General features: G+C 42.1%; 2 protein-coding genes across 7 annotated transcripts in view; one reads left to right on the top strand and one right to left on the bottom strand.

Annotated features, from left to right (window-relative positions):
* Positions 1–26,108, bottom strand: part of LOC119015380 (cytidine and dCMP deaminase domain-containing protein 1-like) — a 542,642-nt gene that overhangs the window by 64,929 nt on the left and 451,605 nt on the right. The window lies entirely within an intron of this gene.
* The window catches only part of LOC119015382 (fibroblast growth factor 14-like), a 65,096-nt gene that overhangs the window by 26,441 nt on the left and 12,547 nt on the right, over positions 1–26,108 (top strand). For 2 of the 4 annotated variants that reach the window (XM_037091311.1, XM_037091316.1), the window contains exons 2-3: positions 13,448–13,558; positions 18,913–19,016. In XM_037091311.1, the coding sequence (XP_036947206.1) occupies positions 13,448–13,558; positions 18,913–19,016 (215 nt within the window). Of the gene's footprint in view, positions 1–2,087; positions 2,770–13,447; positions 13,559–18,912; positions 19,017–19,398; positions 19,455–26,108 lie in introns of those variants that run through there. The other 2 variants (XM_037091312.1, XM_037091313.1) reach the window with 2 other exon arrangements.

Here is a 26,108-nt window from a genome sequence, read left to right as displayed (position 1 = left end):
TTGCCTGCACATAGAATTAAAGTCAGTAAATTGCTTTAAAGGGCAACTTCACGTGTTACACATGTGAATGTATGATATTCCAGTTCAACTGATCAGATTACTTGCAGCTTTCCCCCGAAGCCACACTTTTTTTTCCACACATGCAGTAGTGATCCCCAAGAACTGGAAACACACAGTTACCCTGTAATTATTAGAATGTTTCCATATTATTTTCAGCTTGTCAGTTACAGTTTCTGTATATTTTCACACATAGAAGGAAATCATTTTTTTGTCTTTGTGTTGTCCTAAAATGACCAGTGTTTAACTTCTTCACTGTCACTTTGATGGGTGACATTCATCGTGTGGTGGAAGAAAGTTTTCACATTCATCTGTTGAAATGAAATGCTTTAAACCTCCAGCAAACACACTCAGAATGGATTTGTCATTGAAGCAGGTGGAGTCTCACATCTAACTTTTGAAATGAAAATATTTGCGTATTCATACATTATTATTATCATTTTTTTCAATGAGAGATGATGAGTAGATGTCATTTAGAGATTCTTTTTATCAAAGTCGCTGAAAACATTGTGGTCATTTTAGCTAACTTGCTGTCCATTTTCCAGTTAAGAATCCCCTCCCTCCTCTTTCCCCTCCTTTTTATTTGAGGCAGCTCTCTTTTGCCCATTTCTTTTCTTCAAACGTGTCCTGTTTGGTAGTAGAAGCCAGGAACTTTAATCTAAAGTTTATAATACTTTGTAAATGGTTCATAAATACTGTGTAGTTCATCTTAAAACATTATTTGGATGGCCTTTAACAAAGCTGCAACTGTAAAGGTATATAAACCTTTACAACTGCTCGATAAATGGTTTATAAAGCATTTAATTGTTTGTTACCTAAAATAATTATTACCTGATGGTTAATTAACCATTCATTGATGATGTTTTTTATAAAATGTTACCCAGTTTCCCTCTATGTAACTGTGACATACATTGACTCTATATCTTATAGTAAAAACCGATAATTCAGTGTTTTAGCTGAGCCCTGACATTGTTGGAGGCGTGCTGCAGGTTATGGTATCATATTAATATTCTATTCCATTCTGTTCTATTCAACGTCTTCAGTCTTACATCACATTTGCGATTCTAGAGCCCCACCCGGCACCTGTTGCCGGTTCCAGCTGACCGCCGACCGGTGACGTCGCCCCCACTCAACACACACACACACACACACACACACACACACACACACACACACACACACACACACACACACAGAGGCCGTAATGAGGACGACAATTTGTTTTTGAGAGCGCGTGTGTGACTGCTCGCTCGGCGCGTGGCTCCAACCACGGTGCGCTTCCAGACAGCGCTCCCGCTTACCGACGTCAGATCACCCAGATTAACATACATTGGACTTCCGGTCATTACTTTCAAAATAATGACATAAATAGGCTCCGTAATGAAAGCTTTGGGACATTGTTCTAAGTTACATGTCCACGCTTTCACACAAAAACACGTTTCACAAGACGTTTCACTATTAGGGCTAGTTCACCATCTATAACAGGTAAGAGTCAGTGATGAATTAAAACTTACATTATATACGGTATTGACAGAAATTAATTGTCATAAAATAAATAATATGCAGCGTCCATAGTTAATTATATTTTAAAGCAAATATGCTATAGCTCATAGATAATGTGGCTGATAAGAATTTTAAAAGTAGACCTTTAAAACACGGTTGCAACGTCTCCTATGATCTAATTTCACTATGGTTTTTGTTGTCAGTTGCGTTTCTATTTAAAGACAAGAAGATTTCATTTCTTAAATAATTTTGATCAAATGAAATTTGACCACTTGATGGCAGCAACAGGTGGCAAACTGAGAAAAGGGTGAAATCAGAATATTCAGCGGTAAATAAAGACACAGCGTATTGACAAGACATGAAGGTAAACATTTTTGTCAGGAGAGTGAGTTTATAATGTATATAAAGCATTTAAAAGGACACAAATCCTATTATGCTTTAACTTTGAAAGCCCCTCTTCCGGTGACGCTCTGTAACTGTCGCCAGTTTCACGCAGCTGGAGCGGCGCGCGGCTGCACGCGCGCCTCGCGCCTCTGTCAGCGGAATACAAACGGACGTTTTTCAGAGGAGGAGCGGGACACAACTGCTTTCTGGGCCATCGCTCCCCTTTTCACAGGGGTTTATTTTTCTGTCGGTCTCGCCTGTTGACCATGGGAACACAAAGTGACACCCAAGCTCCGGTGAGGGGAGCCGTTCAGTGACAGCTGCTGTTATCTGACTGACAGACAGACCGGTGGGACGTGACGGACAGGTGAACCGCTGTACGCTTTCAAACCAATGGCCCGGGCTGTAGCGACAACGCCAAATATGCTGTAACGTGAAGTGGTGTGTTTATTTCGGACTTTACCGTGTTGTGGCTGAAGTATGGGGCCGTTATAGCCGGGCACAGCGGAGCCTGGAGGTTTGCGTCTGGGTTTTGTCTGCGCTCCGTCCCCTCCGGTGGACACAGCTGAGGAGGAGACTGGAGACACGGACGGAGACGGGGCTGTTTTTGTGTCGGCTGTTACGGCGGAGACATGGCAGCGGCGATCGCCAGCGGTTTGATCCGGCAGAAGCGACAGGCGAGGGAGCAACACGCCCACCGACCGACCACTCACCGGCGGCGGAAGAGCCCCGGTAAGAAGCAGGGGCTGTGCAACGGGAACCTGGTCGACATCTTCTCCAAAGTCCGAATATTTGGCCTGAAGAAGAGGAGACTACGGCGGCAAGGTGCGAGGCGCACATGCACGCACGCAGACACACGCCGATATATTGATATGCTTGTGTGCGCGCGCGCGCCCACCGCACGCATGTACACTTTTTACGCTCACACAGCCACCTTCACACATGCACGCCCTGGATCGCGCGCTCACACACGCGCACACAGTACACCCCAATCATGCATAAACACAGGCTGGCAGACTTGCCCTCCTCTCTCTCTCTCTCTCTCTCTCTCTCTCTCTCTCTCTCTCTCTCTCTCTCGTGGTGACACACACACACACACACACACACACACACACACACACACACACACACACAGAGACACACACACTGTCATGTCTTGTAGTGCCCTATGGTTCAGTAGTTTTCAGGTGCATCCATTATTGAAGCCACAGATTAGTCTGTCTAGTCTGTCTCTCTCCCCGCCTGTCTCCCCGTGCATCTCCTACCTCGCTCGCTCATTTCCAGCTCATAATTTATAATAAAAGCCTGTGTCACCACGATCAGGATGGCAGACTTCAACCCAATGACAGGGGCAAAACTACCACCTCTCTCTTATTTTGAAATGGAACCTCTTCTCCATGTAATTCTGACATTTCTCTTGTGACAAGGGGAAACGGGGTTTTGTTATATGGAGGTTGAAAAAGTAAAAAAAAAAAAAAGATCTCAACTCAATCCTAACAAACATCATTGTTAAACTGGGACAGATCTGGCTCTGAGCGTACAGAAGGAGTGATCAGACGCGGGAGTGAATGCAGATTAATGAGAATGTTGTGATTGTGTGCTATGGAAAAGCGTTCAATAGCCGAGGCGATAAGTGGCGCTGTAATCAATTGATTGTGTGAGAAGCCAGCAGGTGACGGAGGAAGGGAGGAGAGAAGGAGGCAGGGAACGAGGGACAGAGGAGGAGAGGAGAGGGGGGTGAACGTGAGGAGTCATGTAGATAGGAATTGGTTTTCACCAGTTTGGTCTGGTGAGTATCAGGAATATTTTAGCGCCACATTTCAGATTGTGGTGGGAGTTTTCTCCTCACCTTCCCTTCCTCTCTGTCCTTTCCTTCCTTTCTTCTTTTCATCACCTCCTCTCCTTACGTGTCCCCTTCAGTTGCTCTGATTTTTTCACTGTCTGTTCCTTTCTTCCCTGCCACCTTGTGTTCTACTTTTACCCACTTCTGTCTCCTTCCACCCTTCATCAACAACCTTAAACTCCTCCTCCATTTTCCATCTCTTGTGTCACCTTTCTCCTTTCCCTTTTTCCCTTCCACCTGTCTTTTATCAAGACAAACAGCTTCCCCTCCTCTCTCCGTCTCTACCCTCCTTTCTTTTTCGTCATGTCCTCCCCTAGGTTAACCTTAGTTCCTCTGCATTTTTAATCCTCCCTTCTCTTCCCTCTTGGCCTTTGCGTCACCCCTCTACCTTACCTTGTTTTCCCTCCTTTAACTGCTCTTTCCCTCCCTCAACTCTTCTGGACCTTCAAAAGTCACCCCTTCTTATGTCATCCCATACTCCCTCTTGTCTTTTCATCATTCCTCTTGTTTCATTCTGTCTTTCTTGTCTCCTTTGCCCTTTTTTCTTCTCCTGTATTTCACATCCTGTCCCTTCCATCCTCCTTTTTATTTCCTTCGTCATTTCCCTTCCTACCTTCTTCTTCTTCTCTTTCCCTTTCGTCACCTTTCGCTCTTCACTCATTTTTAGCCTTCATGTTCCCCTCCCCTGAATCTTCCCACCCAACGTTGCATCTCTTCCTCCTGATTTTGTTTTTTCCTCTCCTCTCCATCCCTTCTCGTAGCCTCGAAATGTCCTCTGCCTTTTTGTCCTTCTTTTCTTTTCTCTCTTCCTGTTTTCACCTTTCGCCTCCTCCTCCTTCTAATCTCTCCACTCGACCACCCTTCCTCCTCTCCATCATTATCGTCTTCTTTTCATCCTCCCATCCCTTCTTTCATATTTAGAAAAAATGGATGGCAACAGCCTCTTCTCCCCTCTCCCCTCTCTGTCTTTGTGTCTCCTCATCCTCTCATGGTTATTCTTCAGTCCCTCTGCAATTTAGTACCTTGTTTCTCTTTTGCCCCCTTTTCTCACCTTTCTACCATTTCATCGGTCCTTCCAGCTTCAATTTATTTTTTTCCCTCCCTCCTTTCTCCATCCATCCCTTCTGTCTCTCCCTCCTCTGTGTTCCCAGCTGTGAGAGCTGCTGGTGAAAGCTTGGCAACGTCTACATTGTCGCGCTCTCCCTGCGAGTGTGTGTGTGTTTGTGTATGTGCGAGAGAGATTTTGCCAACATCCCCGACTGTCTTCCAGAGGTTTTGTGAAGGAGGGACAGGCAGACTCAAACTGATCTGCAGCCTTCATGACTTGATCAAAGATGTGTATTAATACAGCTTAAATTTGTGGTATAGTGTTAAACTGACATGGAGGCAAAATTGGGATTAGGAAAAGACCACGTCCTGGCTTAAAAGACCCTGTTCTGTCCCAGCTTGCCATCAAAAACATCCAGTTTTGTTACAATAAATGTCCCAACATCTGTAGTTTTAAGCTCACATTTGTTAAAATGCCGTCTGAAGAAGTGGTCTTTGGCTTGGCTCCCTTCTTGTCTCGCCGGAATGCCAAATCCTGCACCTCCCAAACTCAAAAATGTCAGCTCATATACATGTACCTGATACCACAGGTGCTGTAGAGATGTTAATATGGGTACGTATTTCACACACAGATCTAACATATGCATGGTTTCAGAGATCTAAAATGCCCATATTTTATCCTGGGGACCGGCTTGTTGTTGTTGAGTCTGAGTGGAGAATTCATGGCACTGGTGTGGGAGGATTTATACTCAACAGTATTTCAATCTTGCAGGGAAATCAGCCTCATTAAAGCTCTCCCAGCCCACCTAAAACTACTTAATCAGTCACATATTGACTGTAGGATTTGGGTTGTGACATTACGCGCAGGAATTCCCCGCCATATTAAATCAGATTCGGTGCCGCAGCGTATCGGCTGTTGGTGGCTTGATGTGGCCATGAAGAACTCCCGTCAGCTGAGTCGCAACGCCAGCCAAGAACGGCGGGCTGATTTTACATTCTGCTGCTGAATTTCACCTGCTGTAATATATACATTTCAGATGGGGGGCGGGGGGTTAAGCCAACAGAAAGACGGATGCTTAAATGCAAAGCCAGGCTGGAAAGACTACAACACAGACATTTTAAATTGTATTTCAACAATTAGAAAGACAGATGAGGTACAGAAGACGTGACACATTCTTGCAAAAAGATAAGAGACAATGAATTACATTTGCAGCAGCTTCCTCTGGTCGTGCGTCACACAAACAAGGGCTGAGAGATTGCAATGTGACTGATTTCAGTCTGTGGTGGGCAGTGTGTGTGCCGATTTCTTTTCCGCTCTGACAGACGGATGCTGGGCAGGTAGTTTGGTTTAGAAAGCAGTGAGAAATACCACAGCTGTCAGTCTGACTGATATATTTACTTAATGCATGGAAATATGGACTGCTGTGAAAATGCAGCTGAAGTGCTGGTTTAGATTTCCGTAGTTTTTAATTAATTGTTTAATATAAAATCAACAAGATTCTTAGATCATTACATAGTTGTGTTGTGTAATGTGTCGTGCATTCAAGTGCTAAAGCTGCATGGACTAAATGACGCTCGGTGTGCACAGTAAAGCATCCCGCCCTCGTCCATTGTCATAAACCCTGCGTAGTGACCGAGAGGATGCGGTCATGGACGTGCCCTGAGAAAGATCCACTGCTGAGATGAGTTAAGTGATGCAAGAGGACCTGTTGCACATTTTCAGGCACCTTGTAAGGATACCCCTGTGGAGTCCTTGAGGAAATCATAAAAGGATTATTTAAGTCAGCATTGGAAGAAAATGTAATACTTTTCCCAGCTGATCACCTTGAGAATGTTCTTGAGAAGGAGCAAGAGGAGGATACTGAAAAAAAGGGGGGCTGCATCTATTGGTTGTTTTTTTATTGATTAATTAAAATCAGTTACTACTAATAGAAACATGTTACAAATAAACAAACTGAAATTAATTAAGTTGACATGTTATTTCAGCCCTAAAATGAAAATACATCTGAGGTCGAGCTGCAAAATTTCATTGAATAGTCGATTGAAAATGAATTGCCTATTTTAATAATTGCAAAAATGTCAAAACTTTTGCTACTCTTAGCTCATTGAATTAAAAGATCTGCTGCCTTTCTTTGTCATTTATTACAGTAAATCGAGAGTCTTTGGCTTTTGGAGTTTTGCAGTTTTGTTTTATTATTTGAATTTTGGAGCGACGGTTCGACAGAAGAAGCAATTTAAAGACTTTTTTGGTTCATGCAGATTGTGATGAGCACGTTTTAGTTTGGGGGGAAATTTTACAGACCGAACAATTGATTAATAACTAAAATAATCAGCAAATGAATCGATGGTAAAAAATTAATGTTGGTTGCACCTGGAATCTCAGCTGCTGTCGTCACACAATCCTGACCACAGCTTGAAAATGGAAAGCGTATCACTATTGGTAAATCAGTTTCAAAAGACAAGAAAATCAATGCTAATGTTTGTTACATAAAATTCACTACTTGTAATGTATGTTACTCAGTGTGACGTAGCTCTGTGTTTCACCTGTGCTGGTCGATATTGTATGTCTGTGATGGACTTGCTGTCTGCGTGGGGTGTTCCCCTGCCTTTCAACCAGTGCAGTGTATTCTTGTCAAGGCTGGAAAAGACTCAAGACCAAACAGCATTAAAGCTAAAGGCGATGGTATGTGATTCTGACTTATAAACAGTGTAAATAGAATGTCTCATTAAAACAAATTCAGGTGAAGGTCTTTTTCTACTTCTTAGTATAGATACGTAATCAAACAAAGTGCGTCATTGCTGCCATGTTAGAGGTGAAGGACATTTACTGTAGCGGAACCAGATCCGAACGATTTCTAACAAGTAATCTGCCCCCTTTTCAGCACCAAAAGTGTTTCTTTAATCACCAATCACTCTGATGTAAATGAGGATAAAATGGTTGCACTCATTTGCCGCTTGTGAATTTTTCACTTGGGTGCAGTCGCTTTGTGAGATTGTGTGTGTGCGTGTGTGTGTCTGTGTCTGTGTGTATGTAAAAATGTGAGTCTTCAGTGCATCACTTGTGTGAGACACCCATGTTGATGTTTTATACCGTGTTAAACACTGTATTTAGACACAGACTGGGGCGAATTAACAGACAATACGACATGTCAAATCAGCGTGGCTGCTTGACGGGCTGACTGATTGAATGAGATCACATTATGGTGGGACTGTAGCTGTGTGTGTGTGTGTGTGTGTGTGTGTGTGTGTGTGTGTGTGTGTGTGTCTGTGTGGATGGGGGAATACCCTTTCACTGGAACAGTCTGGAATCACGAGACTGTTGCCGTGGCAACGCGAGAATGGGAATTTCCCTAGTAACAGACAGGGCGAGGAGATTCTGGGAAGAATGGGAATATCACCTTGCCGACTGTGGGAATGTCACCGTGGCAACGGTTGAATATGGGTAAATGGATAATGGGATGTTAGGTGGATGAATAGACACAAATGGATGATGAGTAGATGCTGAGTAAATGTGGTCCCCTGTGGAGAATTATGGATTTTTCATCTGTACAGCAGGGATCTATGCAAACGCCAACAATAACTTTGACTCCATTTCAGACTGTAATTGTACTCAGAATAAAGCTGAATGGTGAGATTTAAAATCTATATCAGAATAAATGATATAATAAGGCACATTTTCAATTTGCAGCAGTTTTTTAAGTACATCAATGCGATATATTTCTTTCACAGACTTCTGTTATGCAGTATGACCAGTTAACGGTTCTGGATTGTGATTATAATTACTGATTAATTAGTGCTTGACAGATTAATCAACACTGATAGTAATTGTTAGCTGCGTTGATTTTTTAAGGTTTATGGTGGTTAATTTTTCATTGTACAACACATAGTTGCATGACAAAATAAAGGTTTGCAAACTCCTTTATGCTAACATATACACAGTCCTCTACCATATTGAGATCTGTCTGTATGGTTACATATTCCATATGTATGGGGACCATGCACAGTACGCTTCAGGGCACTCTGGTGGCAAGCAAGTCTTACTTGAATACCAAGGTCAGAAATCCCTGGTCTCCTCGCTGTGTGTCTGACAGGGTCCCCTTATATTTGGAATAAGTCGATATGACAGACAATGTTCAGTTACATGGAAACCTTGGTTTGACGAGTGAAGACACTACATCTCCCGGTGAATGCGGCTTGCGATCTGTTCCAGTCAATATTAATCAGTGAAAGCATGCACACCAAGGCACCTCAAACTACAAATTGCTGTGTTTTAAAGAGATATTCATGTCAACTGCCCCAATGGGTCACTTTGTCATTCTACAACACAAGGCTGTGCAATAAAATGTTAGTAAGTTGTAGTCCCTTTATGGGACATGAGAAAAAATGCTTTTATGATGTGGATGAGGATGAGCTCAGACAGCCTGAGTAAAGGAGAAGTTCTGTTGTCTGGTACGAGAACCACTATATCTTTTGCCAGATGACAGCCGAGTCAACAGATCTATAAATTGGCTCAGAAAATAAATCATAAATGAATCATAGATGTAAAGGTTTAATTGGAAATTATCCTGGTTAAGTCTATATATCTTTATACTGTTACAAATTGCATGATACTTCTGTTGATGTGATACATTTTGGTATTGTTGGGTCTGCACCACATGGTTCAGACAATAGAGAGACCTACAGGTAAAACCCAAAGCCAAACAGATCAACCTGAAGAGAGGCATCAGTGAAGCAATGGCAGACCTCTAAGATGAAAACTGAAGGATATTTCAGCAATGGGGACCCACAGCATGCATGGCAAGGTATTCAGCACCTCACAAACTACAAAGGCAGCAAAGACCCAAAGACCTGTGGCTCTCACCCACACTGGAGCATTGTGCCCTGAGAAGTCCCGAGATAGTGCCTACAGAGGCACATGATCAATGTGTCCATCACCACATCTCTCCACACTGCACCGACCCACCTGGAACACCCAGTGGCATTTGTGAGGATGCCATTTGTGAAATTCAGCTGTGCATTCAATGGGACTTCTCCCAGCAGAATGGTGGCCAAATGACTCCACGTGGGTGTCAGTCAGCACGCATGCAGACGTATCAAAGAGTGTCTGACAGAGCAACCGCAGACTGTCAGGCTGAGGACCCATCACTCTCCAACCCTGACACTGGTGCACTGCGAGGTTGTGTGTTCTTTAACCCTCTCTACACCCCGACTGCACACCAACCCACGCCACAACCTAAAATGATTAAGACTGTGGATGATAGCACTTTGGTAGGGCTGATTAAGAACAGCAATCAGTCTGCATATAAGGGTGAGGTCAGCGAACTGTCACTGTGTTGCTCTAGCACCAGTCTGACTCTCAACACCTCCAAAAACAAAGGAGATGATCATCAGCTTCAGGAAACAGAAAGAGGAACCTGCTCCCATACATTGGAGGAGACGGAGTGAAGAGGGTGGCCAAATTTAGATTTCTTGGCACTCACATCTCTTAGGACCTCACATGGACTGTCAGCATAACTAAATCACAAGGCACAGAAGAAACTATACCACCTGAGGACAGTGTGAAGACAGAAAACCTGTCCCATCAGCCACCGGTGTCCTTTTATCCCTGCTTTGTTGAAAGCATACTCACCTGCAGTATCTTGATATGCCAGCTGTACCATGGCTGATAAAACAGCTCCACAGAGAGTCATAAGATCCGCACAGAAATTCACCAACACTGAGCTGCCTTCACTTGAAGACGTGCACAGAACCCGATGTCTTTGTCCAGCCACCGACATCATCAAAGACTCATCCCGCACTGCTCTCTGGGCGGCGCTGCTGGTCCATCAACTCTCACTTCCAGATTATGGAACATGATTCATCCACAGGGAATCAAAGGTTTGAACTCCAAAAAACTTGCAGTAAACGATGCCAACGTAAGCACTTTTGCCACAAAGTCAACTGACTGGCTTCTTGACTACATGATTTCTCATGAGTCTCCTCAGACCTAATGATGCATGAACTGTGCATGAGCTTCTCACTTTTAATTGAAGCTGTTTGTGACCTTGAAAGTCTTTCCAGATATTTTCATTATCAGTTAGTATGCTAATTAGTTGCAGCACAATTAATCGAAATACTATCAAAATAGCAAAATGGCCCGCTACATTTGACGACCTGAGAATGAGACTCAAACATCGACTTTCTTTAGAATAGCTTTAAGAGTTTGCCTACATTAGACCTACATAGTGTTAATTTCATTGCCTTAATTCACACACTATGGCTTGCCTTGCCTTTCTGTTTCTCTCTCTGTTGTGTTGTTTGTGGACCAGCAACATTATCTCCTTTATTCTTCAGCAGTGAGTTTTGCGAAGTCGACCACAAACACACCTTGTATGGAGGACGCTTCTTGTTAATTATGTAGCCAATCAGAACTAACATGCACTGAATGACATCGCAACAGCCCAGCGCTCTTTCAAGTTTTTACAAAACAACTACATAAGTAGGCCGACATTGAAATATAGAGGCTGCATGACAATCAGTGTGTTTACGGGAGGAATGTAAGACAAGCGAGTGTCTCTCTGGTAAAGTGCGATGCAGTGATGAAAACGCTGGGTCCAAGTCTGATTTTTTCTTTTTACCATATTGTGCAGCCCTTACGTTGATTGTTTGGTTTTTTGTCTGTTTTAAGTGTGTTCATGGTTAATATTTTCGACTGTGTTCTGCTATAAATCTGTAAAAAAGGTCATTAAATAAAACCTTTTTTCTTCAACAAAAGTTCTCAAATGCAAAATGTTTTTTTAAACACTGTTGTGCGAGATCTCTGATAACTTAATATTCAACAGCAATCGGTCCAGCTCTCTGTCTGGTATAATGTCTGTCGAGTCTGCTGAGCCCAGTTTGGCTAACGGAGCTAACTTGTAGCGACGGTACGCAGTAGTAAATCACAAAGAGTTGATGCAGAGCAAATATAATATGACGACGAGCATTTCTCAATATGGGATGTGCACACAACTACACTCTTCCTAGTGTTTGGAGACAATCGCCTGCAAATGTAGAAGCTGTCTTTCTTATTTAACATAGCTTTAACATTGACTGCACATTACAACATGCTAAGCAGGGCGCTGGGAGTTTTGTCAGTCCAAGTGCTGGTTGCAAGCTTCACTGCTCCTCTCCCCTCCTTCTCCCCTGCTGCACAAGATGGATCCTTCACGGAGACGGAAAACACCCCTGCTCTCTCTCTCTCTCTCTCACTCTCTCTTTCTCTTTCTCTCTCAGTCTCTTTCTCTTCATAAACTGGGTCAGAACTGTCTTTCTTCTGTCCTTGTGCATTAGGGTATACCTTTACACATTCACTCTCGGCCTCACACACACATGTTCAAAGGGGATTCCCACCTTGTCCTAGCTAGGGAAAATGGGGAAAATGGTCACATGTGCGTGAGTGATATTAGATCATCAGTGTCACCGAACCAACGTGAGTGTTTGTGTGGAAAAAGCGTGCCGTCTTTCCGCAGAGAGCGCCGAGAATAGGATGGAAAAAAGCTTGTCTGTACCTGCTGAAGAAGCAGCGGTATTATATCACCTACTGCAGGTGTCTCCATCTTTATCTAGTGACTCAGTCGGTCATTGTCCCTCAGCTCCTTCCCATCGCCTTTGTCACTATTTCATTGTGTCAGTCTGACAGTGCGACACAAGAACCAAACAGCGAAAGGCTTAAAGAGTAGTTTAAATACAGTATTTGATTGATGATGAATCAAAATCCAGCGTAATATCTCACCAAAAAACATAATTCATCATGTGTCCTCCATGCCATGACCTCCCAAGTTGGGTGAAGTTTCATAGTCCACAAAACATTTCTCAACATTGAAGCCTTCTCCTATACAACTGAAGTTGCAGGAACTTGTTTAAAACAACTTGCTCCATACAGCTGCCCGGTGTAATCAAAGTCTCTCGAAGTCCGCAGGTCCTAAATTGGTTCTGACAAGACATTATTCTACACCCGAGATTCGCTGTTGAGCTTGTGCACCCACTTTCGATGAGATGCTTTTAGGTTAGCAGCTACATTGAAGTTATAGGGGGTATAATGACTTGATTTTCATTTTTGGGTATCTTTAAAAACCTAAAATATCACAGATAACTGTCCTCAGAGATCCACACAATATTTATGTTTTAATAAATATAATGAAATATAATATAATATAATATAATATAATATAATACATACACACATTATATAATATATATGAAGCTGCTCTAGACCATCCGAGGTTCAGAAATAATTTGTCACCGTTATTCAAGTGGAACAATGACCATGCAGAAAGGATTAGTCCAAGAATTCTGTAATGGATTGGATGTGCCTGACTAGTCTCTCTGCAGGAAGTCCCTCAGGATGCAGCGTGTGGCCACATTGTGCTTTAATGGCAAACTGTATTCCATCTCAAATGTGCCTCACAGGAAAATTTGATTTCTGGGGATTCATTTGTAGATGAATCATTTACAAATCATTATGTTGATGCTGACAGAACTTATTGCTCATTTTATTTGCTTGATTTTATGTAAGGGCTGTATTATATGCAGCATCTAGCAGATCTTTTCAACTTATCTCCCTGTGCCTATGTCTGTTTCTTTGTTGTGCAGAACCACAGCTGAAGGGCATAGTGACCAGGTTGTTCTGTAGGCAGGGCTTCTATCTCCAGATGGGCCAGGATGGAAGTATGGACGGGACCAAAGACGACAGCACCAACTCCTGTAAGTACACACACTACACGTGCACATGAACACACAGCCAGCCCAGTCTCGAGGATATAATGTAAGCAGCCGACAGATAAACCACAGATACGTCCAAGGTTAACATTTGTACCAAACGTGGCAAATGATGTTAAAATTATATGCTTATTAGTAACCTTTCACATCAGGAGGTGGAGAGCATGGGGCTGTTTTATTACAATCCAACAAGGCTGCCAAATGGAGGCGGCAGCTCTAATCAGACCAGTGCATGTTGTCAAGGTCACCTGGGGACATTTGCAGCTGTTTAGTGGCGTCAATAACAGGATTTTTAACCCAACCCAAGTGTTCTTTGTGCATGAACCTAACACAGCTTTGTGACAAGAGAGAACTAGTGAATTCAACCTAAACGTTAAGACATAAAGAAACACTCTGCGGTTTTGTAGAAAAACATACCCAACTAACATTTTATTCTGCTGATAGGTGTTGCCTTCCAAGTATCTGACATTCTCCCCTGGAACTGATTTGCTGCTTAAATTACTCAATTTATGAGACAACAAAAAAGTTATAAGCTTTTGAAACAATATGGAACTTTTTTATTTGACATTGTGCAGTGTTTTTTATCAAATAGCACACCAACACAGAGGAGAGGATTTCGTTTTTAGGGCTTAGTTTATTGGACCCCTGCACCCCACACTGCCCTCAGGAAGGAGCTGCAGACGGATGACTTATTGATTAATTTGGCTTTTTCTATATTCTGATGCACTTGGCTAAGAGATAATCAAATGCTAATCAGTTATCACCACAAGTGTCCTGTCCACATTGGCTGAGCCGGTTGCTCTCTGCCGTCTCGTATTGCAGCAATGTCCCACTTGTTTACTATGATTTTTTTTCATTTTGGAAGTGTCTTCACATCAATCTTTGGCAAATGTTCTCACATCGCCATTTTTTTAATTTTCTGCCACCGCTCGGCATGTAGATCAAACAGAATTTACTGCGGCTCCTTACTTGTTGCCAAGCTTGATTTTCCATTTGTTCGTTAGTTTTTTTTTTTCTGACTGAGCCATGCTCAGCAGACGGGAGGTATCAGTGACATTTCCTGCAGCATTTAAAAGGAGGGTTGTTACCATCGCTAATCAGCTGGGTGCACGTCTTTATGTTAATGAAGGCTGTGCATGAGCTCGATGGTGGTTTAGAAAGTGTTATATTTTCCAGGGATGATTACTGGCAGGTGTACTTTTGCATATTTGATTAGTTCTTCTGCTCATCCCTGAACTCTGTAAATGTTGGTTGTTAGCGAGATTAAACAACTAGTTCTATGCGACCTTGATTAATAAGGGCAATGATACACCAGGTGTAATCAGATTTTGATTAGAATAAAAAAGGCAGCAGGGTAGTTGTTTCCAGATATCATGTCCACTGTCACAGCCTTCATTACTGGTCTTTGTTATGTTGTGTCTTTATAATATACGACTGAAATAATAACATCAGTTAGGGATCTACTTATATTTTCATGCAGAATATTGGTCAAGTGTGTTTAGGTACCATTTACCATATCTTTGATACATGGGCGGATTAGCTGTGTAGTCTAATGTGGGCGTGGTGAGGTGGGGCTAACATTTGTCCAGGTCCACACCAGTGCCAAACAGTACATTTTCAACAGGCACTGCACTGATATTGAAAATAAAGACAACTCACGGTAAGGTCTGTGAAGTTTCCACTGATGCTTTTGAGCAGCACAAAGAAAAATCTGTCCGACTCTATTGTGTTGGGGTGGAGGCAGACATTTCAGAACATGGGCAAATGAAAGCAATTCCTACACTTTGTCAGCACAAGTTTCCTGAAAATGTATCCTTTTGGCCTTTGTCAGGCATCAAACTCACAACATGAAACGTCTTTGTACTCGAGCCAGTCGCTGCAAAAACTGAGTCGAATCACAAATACCTTAGACAGTTACTCCATCAATAATTGATGAAAACATCCCGAAAATGGACCAGTGTTCTGTCTATTCTGTATTTTATGGCTGAGTTTTGTGCACTCCAAAGGCCTTTGTAGGGATGGGATTTGCAAACTAGCTTGGCCACAATATTTTTGAGCAAATGTCTTGATATCCATATGCGACAATACTGGGAGAATGACATTATGTCTGAATGTTCTAAAATGATTGCTAATGTACAAAGAGGTAAGATTCATTACCATTGTTTCTGTCATCACAACAGGAGTATATGTGCAGGTTAATCAATAACACTGTATGATAAAAGGGGTTAAAGAGGTGTGGTTCCAGCTGAACACAGAGGAAGACAACCTTGAAAGGTCATAGCCAGTGGTGGCTAATATTTATCAAACAGTGGGATCCAAAAGTCTAAGGCCACATTGAAAAAAAAAAATCTAATTTTCTCACGTAAACCTGTAAATAATTGTAGTCTGAGGATTCAGAAAGTAAATAAAGGTGTCATCAGACAAATTGCTATTCTAAGCAATGATGGGGCTTTCTCTGCATCAAATCATGGCCGGGCTGGTGCATTGAACTCTAAAACACTTTGTAGAAACTGGATCAAGGGTAAACCAAGCGTAACCACACCATCAGAAGATCAATACATCAGGCTTAGGCGCCTGAGAGTTAGAAAAATGACTTAATCACTGATACAAAATTTGCCAAATAAAGAACACGACTCCAATCACCAAAAGAACTGTGAAGAGAAGGCTGTCTTGAGGGTGTCGGGGTCTCAGAGGATGAGTAGCAGTTTCTAAACCACTTCTCGGGAGGAGAAACAAGGCCAAATGCTCGAGGTAGGCTAAGAAGTACTGGCATTTCACAAGAGTCAGTTCACAGCTCACTTTTGGAAAGAAGGTCTTTTTGCTGACGAATTCAAGTTTCAGATTTATGGCAGGAACTGAACAGTATGTAACGAGACAATCAGGAGAAAGAGTGATTCACACTGACAGTGAAATACGATGGTGGGAACAGTAGCAGCTCTTGCCAAATCTCTCAGAGGGAAACCTATTTTGACAATGACTAAATCAACTCAGGTAAGTTTACCTAAATCAGCTGATATTGTCATATGACACTGTACCACCATGTACATGAGTTCACCCTCAGGAAACGTTTGGATGTAAAGGCAATGACTTGAATGACTGAGAACCAACTTTTTGCAGTTATATGGTTCTCACAGGACAGTGAGGTTACGCCCTCCTGTGACACACTGTCTTCAACCTCTTTACACCTTTATTGGAAGTGTAAGGGAACATTATTCCTTCAAATAGAAATAAAAATGAGGTATAAGCCTATGTGTGAGTAGCCTGGTTGATAATGTTGATTTAGTGAATGTAATTAGAAAAGCATTAGGCATCTCTAAAGCCTTTATTTGTGAAAAATCCAAGAATATTTATGGAAACAGGAAACAATAGTTCACCACAGGCATGTCTACTAAGTACATGTGCAGCAACAACAGACACACTTACTGGTGAGGATCACAGGGCAGAAGGAGTTTCTGTTTAATAACAGCTTAACTTGTGTTGCTGAATTAAGTTCCATGACGATGTAACCAAACGGCAACCCAAATCTAACTCAGCCGTGAGATGTCCAAATTCTAAATTCAACAGTTAAGCAAAACACACAATAATCTACACCAATGGCAAAATTTACAGCTTCGAATTTTGAACTCAGTAATGATCCATCCTTAAGATTGAGTCTTAAAGCGTCTCCTGCTTTTTATGTTGCTGAGAAAGCTGTCCAAAGTAGAATTGTTAACACAAACACAGCCAGTAAGACTTTTCCAGTTGTTTTGGGGACATTTCCATTACACATTAAGTTAATCCACAGGGTCTGTGGTTCCTCAGACGGTTAGAGTAGATGAAGACAGTTGGGATGGTTCAGAGAAACTGGGGTCCCTTGTGTATCTTCCACATGTTTATATGACAGAGGTTTGCACCAGCCAGGGAAACAATAGTCACTGGATGTAACTCCAGTGTGATGAGTGCGTCTTTCGCCCTCTAACTGTTATCGCAGCTACAGTAAAGCACATTATTTAAACACACTAAAGCACTTCAGACAGTGATGACAGTGTCTATGTTGTGGCTGAATTTCACATCAGTGACGAAACCACTATACTATACACCCCTAGATTTCATTTGCTGTGTTAGCTTCCTGCTAACTCTGACTTCTTCGGTTATAGATTAGCGTTACACTTCTTAGTGAAGCACTCCTGATCATAATAACACAAGCCCAAGGCATTAGGGGATTGTCTTAAAAATACCTGGCCATGGAAATCATGCTGTGATCAGCTGTGTGTGCCTCTACCGTGACTGCTGTTCTCCAAATAACACTGAAGCTGAGAGCGTGACTGTGCCTTTGAAAAATAGACAAGAATAAGATGACATTAAAATCTTATGGAAAAATGAACCTGGTCAAAACCTACATTATATACAGTGGGGCTCAGGCAGGAACATATTCATATTCTTATCTGAAAGCTCTTATACTTTTTTTTCCATGTACAAGTATTCCAAGTCATACTCAGCAAACCCTCTGAACTGCAAAAATGTGTTGTAAGTGCCGTCTATTACTAGCTGTCAAAACTGTGACTGTGGAGTGACAGAAGTGAAGGAAGACATGGTTTGATTTTAAGTTAAGTGCCAAAAAGATATCTTGCTAAAGGAAAATGGCCCATTTCTGAGAAGATGGAGCTGAAGAGGACAGAGAGACATGGTAAACATTCCATCACAGGGGACGTTTAGGCATCAGGTGCAATGGAAAACGCTTTCCATTACGCACCTCACACTGAATAGTCATTTAATGTTTACCCCAATCTGTTTTTGTCTTGAAACGTTACCCCATTCTGTAGACATTTCTGCCAGAGTCACATCAGACAGCTTTTCATTTCATTTTTTTATTTTCAGCAGGGTCTTTTTTTTTTTTTTAAACAATAAAGACAACAACTCCCACGATCCCATACTACATTTTTTCTTTGTTTTGTTTTGGTTGAGTGGCAGAAATTACATATCACGCATTTAAGGAGTTATAATTTCATAAGAAAGGCTGTGTATTTCTACATGACTTGGCTGAAATATGACATGCTCTCAGTGAACGACTTACAAACACATGTTTACTGTGATGCAAATCGGTGTCAGTATGATAAGATGAAATACAACTGAGATACTGCTGAAAAATAGCAATGGAAAAAAACCTCAAGAAAATAACTTTTCCTTTGTTATTCCCCTGGAAGGCCGAACTGCCTCTCCACCTCACCGACTGAACAAACCAGCTGAATAACTGACATTTCTGTTCTCAGAGCACTGCATTGCAACAGGAGAACCATGCACACATGCACCAGAAAACACACACACACACACACTCTAAGTTTGTCTGTTTTTGTCCTCAGCTCTGTTTAACTTAATTCCTGTGGGTCTGAGAGTCGTGGCCATCCAATCAGTCAAGACTGGCCTCTACATTGCCATGAACGGAGAGGGTCACCTCTACTCATCGGTGAGCATGCACACACACACACAAACACACACACACGGTATGCAAGCATGGGACACACAAGGAAGAGGGCGGTCGTAGATCTTGAGATAAATAAAACAAGTCATACCTTTGTCAAATCATTGACATTAGAGGGACAAACAACAATATGGGAGACTGATATGATTGGAGAGGGATGACAGAGGTGGGAAGTAAGAGTGAGTAAAGGGGAAGTGAGGTAGAGAAGGAGAGATCGCTGCTAAGAGATCTGCTTGAGTGGAATATGAATTATTTGCATGCTGACTCTTCAGCGAGAGTTCACACTCTTCCACTGGCATATTTTCTCCCTGACAACATTCCCCTTGCACCCCTTCATTTCTTTCTTTTATTTTTTTGCTTAGGGTAGTGATGACAGGAGCCAGAGAGGAGGGGAAATGAGGAGAGGAAGATGGAGAGGCGAAGGAAAGGGGACTGAGAGAAGTAACAGGGGGAATAGAAATGGGTGGGAGGGGAGACGAGATGAAGAGAGGGGATGAAAGGAGGGAAATAAAAGGGAGAGGTGAGGGGAATAAAGGTCAGGACAAATCATAAAAAAAAAGAGTGGGTAGAAAAAATGACTTAGGTGGGAGGCGAAAGAAAGGAGGCGAGGAAGAAATAGGACAAGGACAATGAGAGGGAAAAAAAGGTGGACCAGAAGAAAGAATATGGTTGTAGAGAAAAGGCTGTCGACAGAAGAGGAAAAGATGGAAAGGAAGGAGGAAAAGGTTAGAGACAGTAGAAGAAAAGATGGAGTGGAAGGAGGAAAAGGTTGTCGATGGGTGAGGACAAGATAGATAGGAAGCAGGAGAAGGTTGCAGACAGACGAGATAAAAAAAAAAAAGGAAAGAGAGGACGAAAGGCCTGTAGACAGGAGGTAATGGTGGAGGGTAATAAGGGAAGAGGACACAGACAGACGAAAACATGGAGAGGAAGGAGGAAGAGGTTGTGGACAGATGAGGAAAAGATGGAGAGGACTGTGGAAAAAGTTGTAGATAGGAGGAAAAGATGGAGAGGAGGGAGGAAAAGTGGGACAGCATGGAGACGGAGGAGGAAAAGACTGTAGAAAAAAGATAGAAGAGGATTAGATGGAGAGGAGGGAAGAAAATGTAGATAGAAGAGGGAAAGATGGAGAGGAGTGAGGACAATGTAGAAAGAGGAGAAATGATGGAGGGAGGCAAGGAAAAGGTTATATAGAGATGAGGAAAAGATGGCGTGGAGGGACATGAATAAGAAGGAGCAGAAAAATATGCAGGCGAAAAGAAGAGAACAGAGGAGAGAATAGATGAAGAAGAAGAAAACATTTTGAGACAAAGAGATGGGAGGAAGAGAAGGCGTAATCGGGAGGAGAAATAAAGGAGATCTGTGCTGCTCTGCTGGGCTTTCTCAGCCTGTCGCTGAAAGTCACAGATGCATGAGGGCTTCCTGTAAATAATTGAAGAGGGGGAGTCCCCCCCTACACACACACACACACACACACACACACACACACACACACACACACACACAGAGTAGAAATCCCCTCTAAAGCTGCGTAGAGGGAAAGTGAGGATGTTTGATCATGTTCCAGCACTCGCACTAGCGTGCAGGCAGCTACACGATAACGAATATATAAATTACATACCGCAGGTCTTTTTTATCATGATGTCAGCGCTGCTTGATGTTTAATTGGGAGCTGCACCGGTCCCGGCAGGTGCAGTGTGTTGCAGTGTACGATGGAGACGGTGCCTGAAGAGACACACAACCATAATGGAGGTGCTTTCACGGCTGCAGTTTATTGGTTTACTTTTACGCGTTTGTTTAATTTGGTGGTACAGGTTTAGAAGCCTGTTTGATCGAACACAGTTTGGATCAGCTTTCGTCTTGATAGGTTGTGGATAACAGGATTGTAGGAGTCAGAATATGGATATGAGTCAAATCAAAATAGCCCAGGCTGCATTTTGCCCTTTACATTTATACATTTATGTTGCGTGGCAGATGTCAACAGGTCGCCTTGTAGTAGGCATGGATTATGGCGACCAGTGACCGCTGGTACTGTTCTGACCCGTCCAAACGAACCTCACCCTGAAATACGAAACAGCTTCACATTCCTGGTGAATGCACACATCATTGAGTGGGAATAATTGTTATCAGGACATGATGCACTGAATACTGAACACAGCGTGCATGAGAAGGTGCTTCTGGGGAAAGAATGTAATTACGATGTTAACTGCATGTAATATTCATTTGGTCGGGTTCTGTTTATGTTCCCGTGTCCCTAAAGCGCATGATTGCATGCAGTGCATTGCAAATTGAAGTGTTATGCCACTAAAAGGTGAAAACAAAATAATATTCAGCACTGGAGCGATACACAATCCTCCGCAGCCGAGGTTATGCATTCAAATAAACCTGAAAACCGTGTGATTACTTTTCTTAGATTTATTTTGAGATTCCTAAAAGGATATCTTACCAAGTACGACACAGTATACGATGTTTAATGGTCTAGGATCTATTTGGGATGCAACTTACAATTATATAGCAGCACAATGCTGTGAAAATTGTGATACCAATTTTATCTTTATCTGTACTGACAACCTGTGTCTCAAACATAGAGATTGTTGACATTTCCTTGGACGGTGAATTGAGTGTGTTGAGCTTTAGCTTGTTCCTAAATGTACGGCGCTCTGCCCCCAGTGAGGTTCTTTATCGTCTTATAGCACATTGTTCATGATGTGCCTCAAACTTAGTTATACATAGACTATAGGTCTGTTTTATTAATCTCAGATCCCAAGCATCTGGCGGTGTGTGCTTGTGCACGTATGTGTGTTTTGGGCGTGTGTGCGCGCAACTAACAGATGGCACAGTGTGCAATGAGCTGCTATGTGATAATTATGGAGCATGCTGGGGAAAGTGGGAAAAAAAAAGAAGAAGTGCTGATGAGTTTGGGACTGTGCGTGTTTATGTGTGAATGAGGCTGGGAGTGACGAGAGTGTGTTCCTGTGCAAAAGTGTGCGTGTGCACCCGTGGTTGTGTTAAGTATATGTGTGTGTGGGTGTATCAGGGTGTTGTCAGGAGCGAGGTGAAGGAGGAAGTGAACTTTTTCTGTGAAATCAGCGCACGTTTCCTGTTTAACTGCTACTCCTTCTATTGGTGTTATCTTCTGCTACTACTGCTATACGAAAAGGGGGATAAAGTAGACCGACAATTATTATGGTACAGGTAAAAGGCTTCGATAAACAGTATTATGAGTGATTTTAAGGCAACAGACCATAGTGTGGTGACATAATTCTCCGAAGAGAAAAAGAAAGCAAGCATTTGAAGTCTTCTCTTTCAGAAATAATGAGTTAAACTTTATATGTACCAGTTACTGGATCATGACTGAGGCTCATGTACAGCAGTGCCCCCACTAAATCTGCTTGTTTTTGAAATCTGAATTGTGCTGACTGTCCAGCAGCCAAGATTAGAAATGGAAATGTATTCCTCCGTGCCAGCTCCTGTGAGTCAGACTGTTAGAGCCCCAGTCTGTCTGCCGGAGAGGTCCTGGGAGCCCGAGCACCATTAATTCAAGTCCATCCTCCTGTCCATCCTTTTTCATCCTCTTGTTGCTGTCCTCTTACCCCTTCCGTTTCAGTCCAGGTCTCTTCAGGTCATAGAAACAGCTTATAGTAAGGGACAGCAAATAGCCTGCAGTCACATCTCGTCCTCTGCGAAAACTTTGTCCTTTTAAACGAAAATTTAAGTTTGGGTATGTTTCAGTATTAACCTAGAGCACATTTAAATCCATTTAAAAAATAAAGGGAATGTAGCCTCTAATAACTAACAACAATGTATGTAGAGTGTCCCTTAGCAGAGGGGTACACCCGACCATTCTTTACATGAGGAAAGCAGATGTATTGTACTCTGCCACTAGTTGTTGCTGCCTGAGTGTCAGTGCAGTCAGACTCTCTGAGCGCTCCAGATGTCTGGTCTGAAGCCCTTTTGAATTCACCTTAAAATGTTTCCTCGACCTTGTGACGTTTTAAATTGAGGTCAAAGAAAAGTGCTCGGGAAAGGACAGAGAGACACAATTTTTGGACTCTTAGACCACAGAGTATACCCTGGTCCAGGTCTGCGGTGGACAGCTCCTGGTGCTGAAAAATGGCCGAGTAGGGTTTCCAGATCAGTTACAAAAAACAAAAAACAAAAGCATTGCAATTTACAAAATAGGGTAGCATGCTAAATCAGAAAGAAATGTCCTTCAGCTCTTACATATCATGGTAAGGTGATGACGTTAAAATTGGCAAATAAAAAATCAATTAACGATACACTTAGAGGATCTGGCTGCTTCTTTCACTTCACAATGATATTGGCAGCAGAAGCGCTGGCTTTGTCTTAAGTCATAAGGTTGCTGTTAATGGATCCTTCCACAGCTTTCACAGGTTTAAGTTTAGGTGAAAACAGATGCTTCCCTGTCCCAACACATATAATGTAATATTATTCATAATTATGCTTTTATGTTTTCCTTACCTAGAATGAGTCACAGAGTCCGCCATGTGTTCCTGCCTTCATTCTGCAGTTTGTTTTTATAACCTGTCATTTAAGTTCTTTCTTTTTTAATGACAGACACATAGCCTGTTCACTGGCATTTTAAAAAGCAACTTGATCACAATAAATGATATAATATAAAGAATAAAAACTATACTATAGATTTTAATTATGTGATGTGATTTTAAGCAGAACGCTTTTCATCACGATGTCCACATTGATGTATAATGATGATCAATGATGTATATACCTGATTTCTGTTAATGATGACAATTTAAACTGTCTTCTATTCAAAGTCAAGGCTGATATTTTCTGTGTTTTAAAATGACAGGCGCTCTCAAGCATGATAGTGAAATATAGAAAGGGCATCGTTCAAAAAACCTAAAGAAAAAAAGCGAACAAACTCCCATTCCTTCAGGTACTGATTTGGGCGTTGGTTGCCAAGGCAACTGCAGTGCCTAATTGCAGTGCTTATAAAAGTATGATCACCAAAATGGCATGATAATGGTATGGTAATCCCCTCAAAGGCACAACACCTGCATAAGAGATGTTTTCAGAACATTCTTACTAAAACTGCACTTCGACCTGACTCTTTATTTGTATTCATTATGTTGGATTGTGCTGTTTGATTACTTCATTACTTATGTTATAAAAGCCAGCAACGGTTTAAAAAACCCATAAAAAGGAAATGTTGTGGGGACAAAATACAATAAAACCTCCAAAATCGAGCTCCTGTTGTGTAGAAGAACACAGAACATTAATCAACATGAAATACTGAGCGATCCTGATGGCGAGACGGGAGCTTTAAATAATCAATAAAGTTAATCTGTTGTTCGTCGTGCACAAGTGTGCATGTTAAGAGGGAGATACACATATCGGCTCTGCTACTGGAGGATCGCCGCAGGTAGTCATTTATATTTTTCCCCATTAAAGATGGATTTCACCCACTTGCAACCTGCTATTATTGCTATCTTTTCATGACCCGCCTTGTTTTGCACAGATTTTCTGCTGTTGAACTTGCGAAGGGGAGTTGGACACACCCTGACTGCACGAGATGTAGAGGCCTTGCTCATCCTTTTCTTTATTGTGGATTTTTCCTCCCGTTGCCGTTTCACCTTCGCCACTTGAAATTGTTTCCTGCACGCCTACTTCTCTCTCTTCCTGAGCCGAAGCAAGATGTTTTCAACAAATATAGGCATTTGTGTCCAGAACGCATGTGCCTGCGTTTGTGTGTGTGTGTCTAGCACATGTCTGTGCACGTAGGCGTGTACTTCCATTCATAACGCAGACTGAGCAGCACTCAGACAGGGTGAGTCCTGTGATGTCTACATCCATAGAGATGAGAAGGAAGAGGAGTGGCAGAGAGAATAAATGTTAGCCGTGTGAGTCATGAAGCGCGCGCACACACACACACACACACACACACACACACACACACACACACTTTCTGGTGACTAGAGAATGAATTAGTTGCTGGTGAACTGTTGAGCCTCTTCAAACATGCAGCTCTGTGCATTGCGGTATTGAAGTACCACATGGCAGACTTCACACTCAAATAACAGATTGGAACATTTGGACAAAAGTATCGCCCACTGATGATGATGTTTGAAAGCCATTACTGATCTTATGTGGATGCTTTTTTGCAGCCCTCCTGCAATGAATCACAGTCAGAACCTTCAGAATCTCATCAAGGCGGTTTACTCATATCACTGCTCGACATAATGGATGGATGTAATGAGAAATTTTAGCAAAGTCAGAACCCAGAAGCTCAAAACATGTTTACCTTTAATGAAGACTTAAAGACTGGCCTTTTGGTTGAAGTTACCAGATTTACCATTTACTAGTATTAGTGTGGTCCTGTGGAAATCATAGTTCTCCAATGCTGCCATATTACTTAATTGCTGATCTGGTGAAAATAATAAATACCCACTAGTAGTGTATTGTCAAGCTTGTCTAGCCTCATAACACTTACTCAGGAGTTGGGACTTTGGACCAGTTAGTTTGACTGGATGTAATATTAACCCGGTCCGACTCCAAGTTGAGATTTAATAATAAAAAATACAGGGTCACATTGCTTAAACATTTTAACTGGGCTCAACTTTTGCTCCTACACTGGCTTATCAGATAAATCCCTGCATATATTCCTGCTACATTATGCAAACTTGCTGCTACAGTTGAGTAATGTCGATAGGCAAAGTCCACTGTTTACTACAGCGGTGATGACAAATGATACGACAATCTATGACAGATATCCAGATTATCCATTCATTGTGGTTTGTCCACTGAAAGTGTTTTAACTGCACTGCAGTGCCTGATTCTGTTTCTTTCACTAGGCTGATTTATTCTCTCTTCAAAACAATTTACAAAACAATTGGAAATGTAATGTGAGGTCAAAGACTGTACCAACAGTGCCCCGTTCTATAAAACAGTCCCACCCCTGCCTTCTTTCACACATTAATCACATTAAATCCAAAATAACTGTGCAGAATATAAATATTTGTCAAAATCGTATCTCATTAAGTTAGCAAATTCTGAGAGTATTATTTGCAAACAACACAAAGAACCGAACCTCACGGA

The sequence above is a fragment of the Acanthopagrus latus genome, chromosome 24 (assembly GCF_904848185.1).
Source record: "Acanthopagrus latus isolate v.2019 chromosome 24, fAcaLat1.1, whole genome shotgun sequence".
Classification (NCBI taxonomy): Eukaryota; Metazoa; Chordata; class Actinopteri; order Spariformes; family Sparidae; genus Acanthopagrus; species Acanthopagrus latus.
Note: the sequence above shows the minus strand (reverse complement) of the source record. Positions and strands in the feature narration are given on the sequence as shown.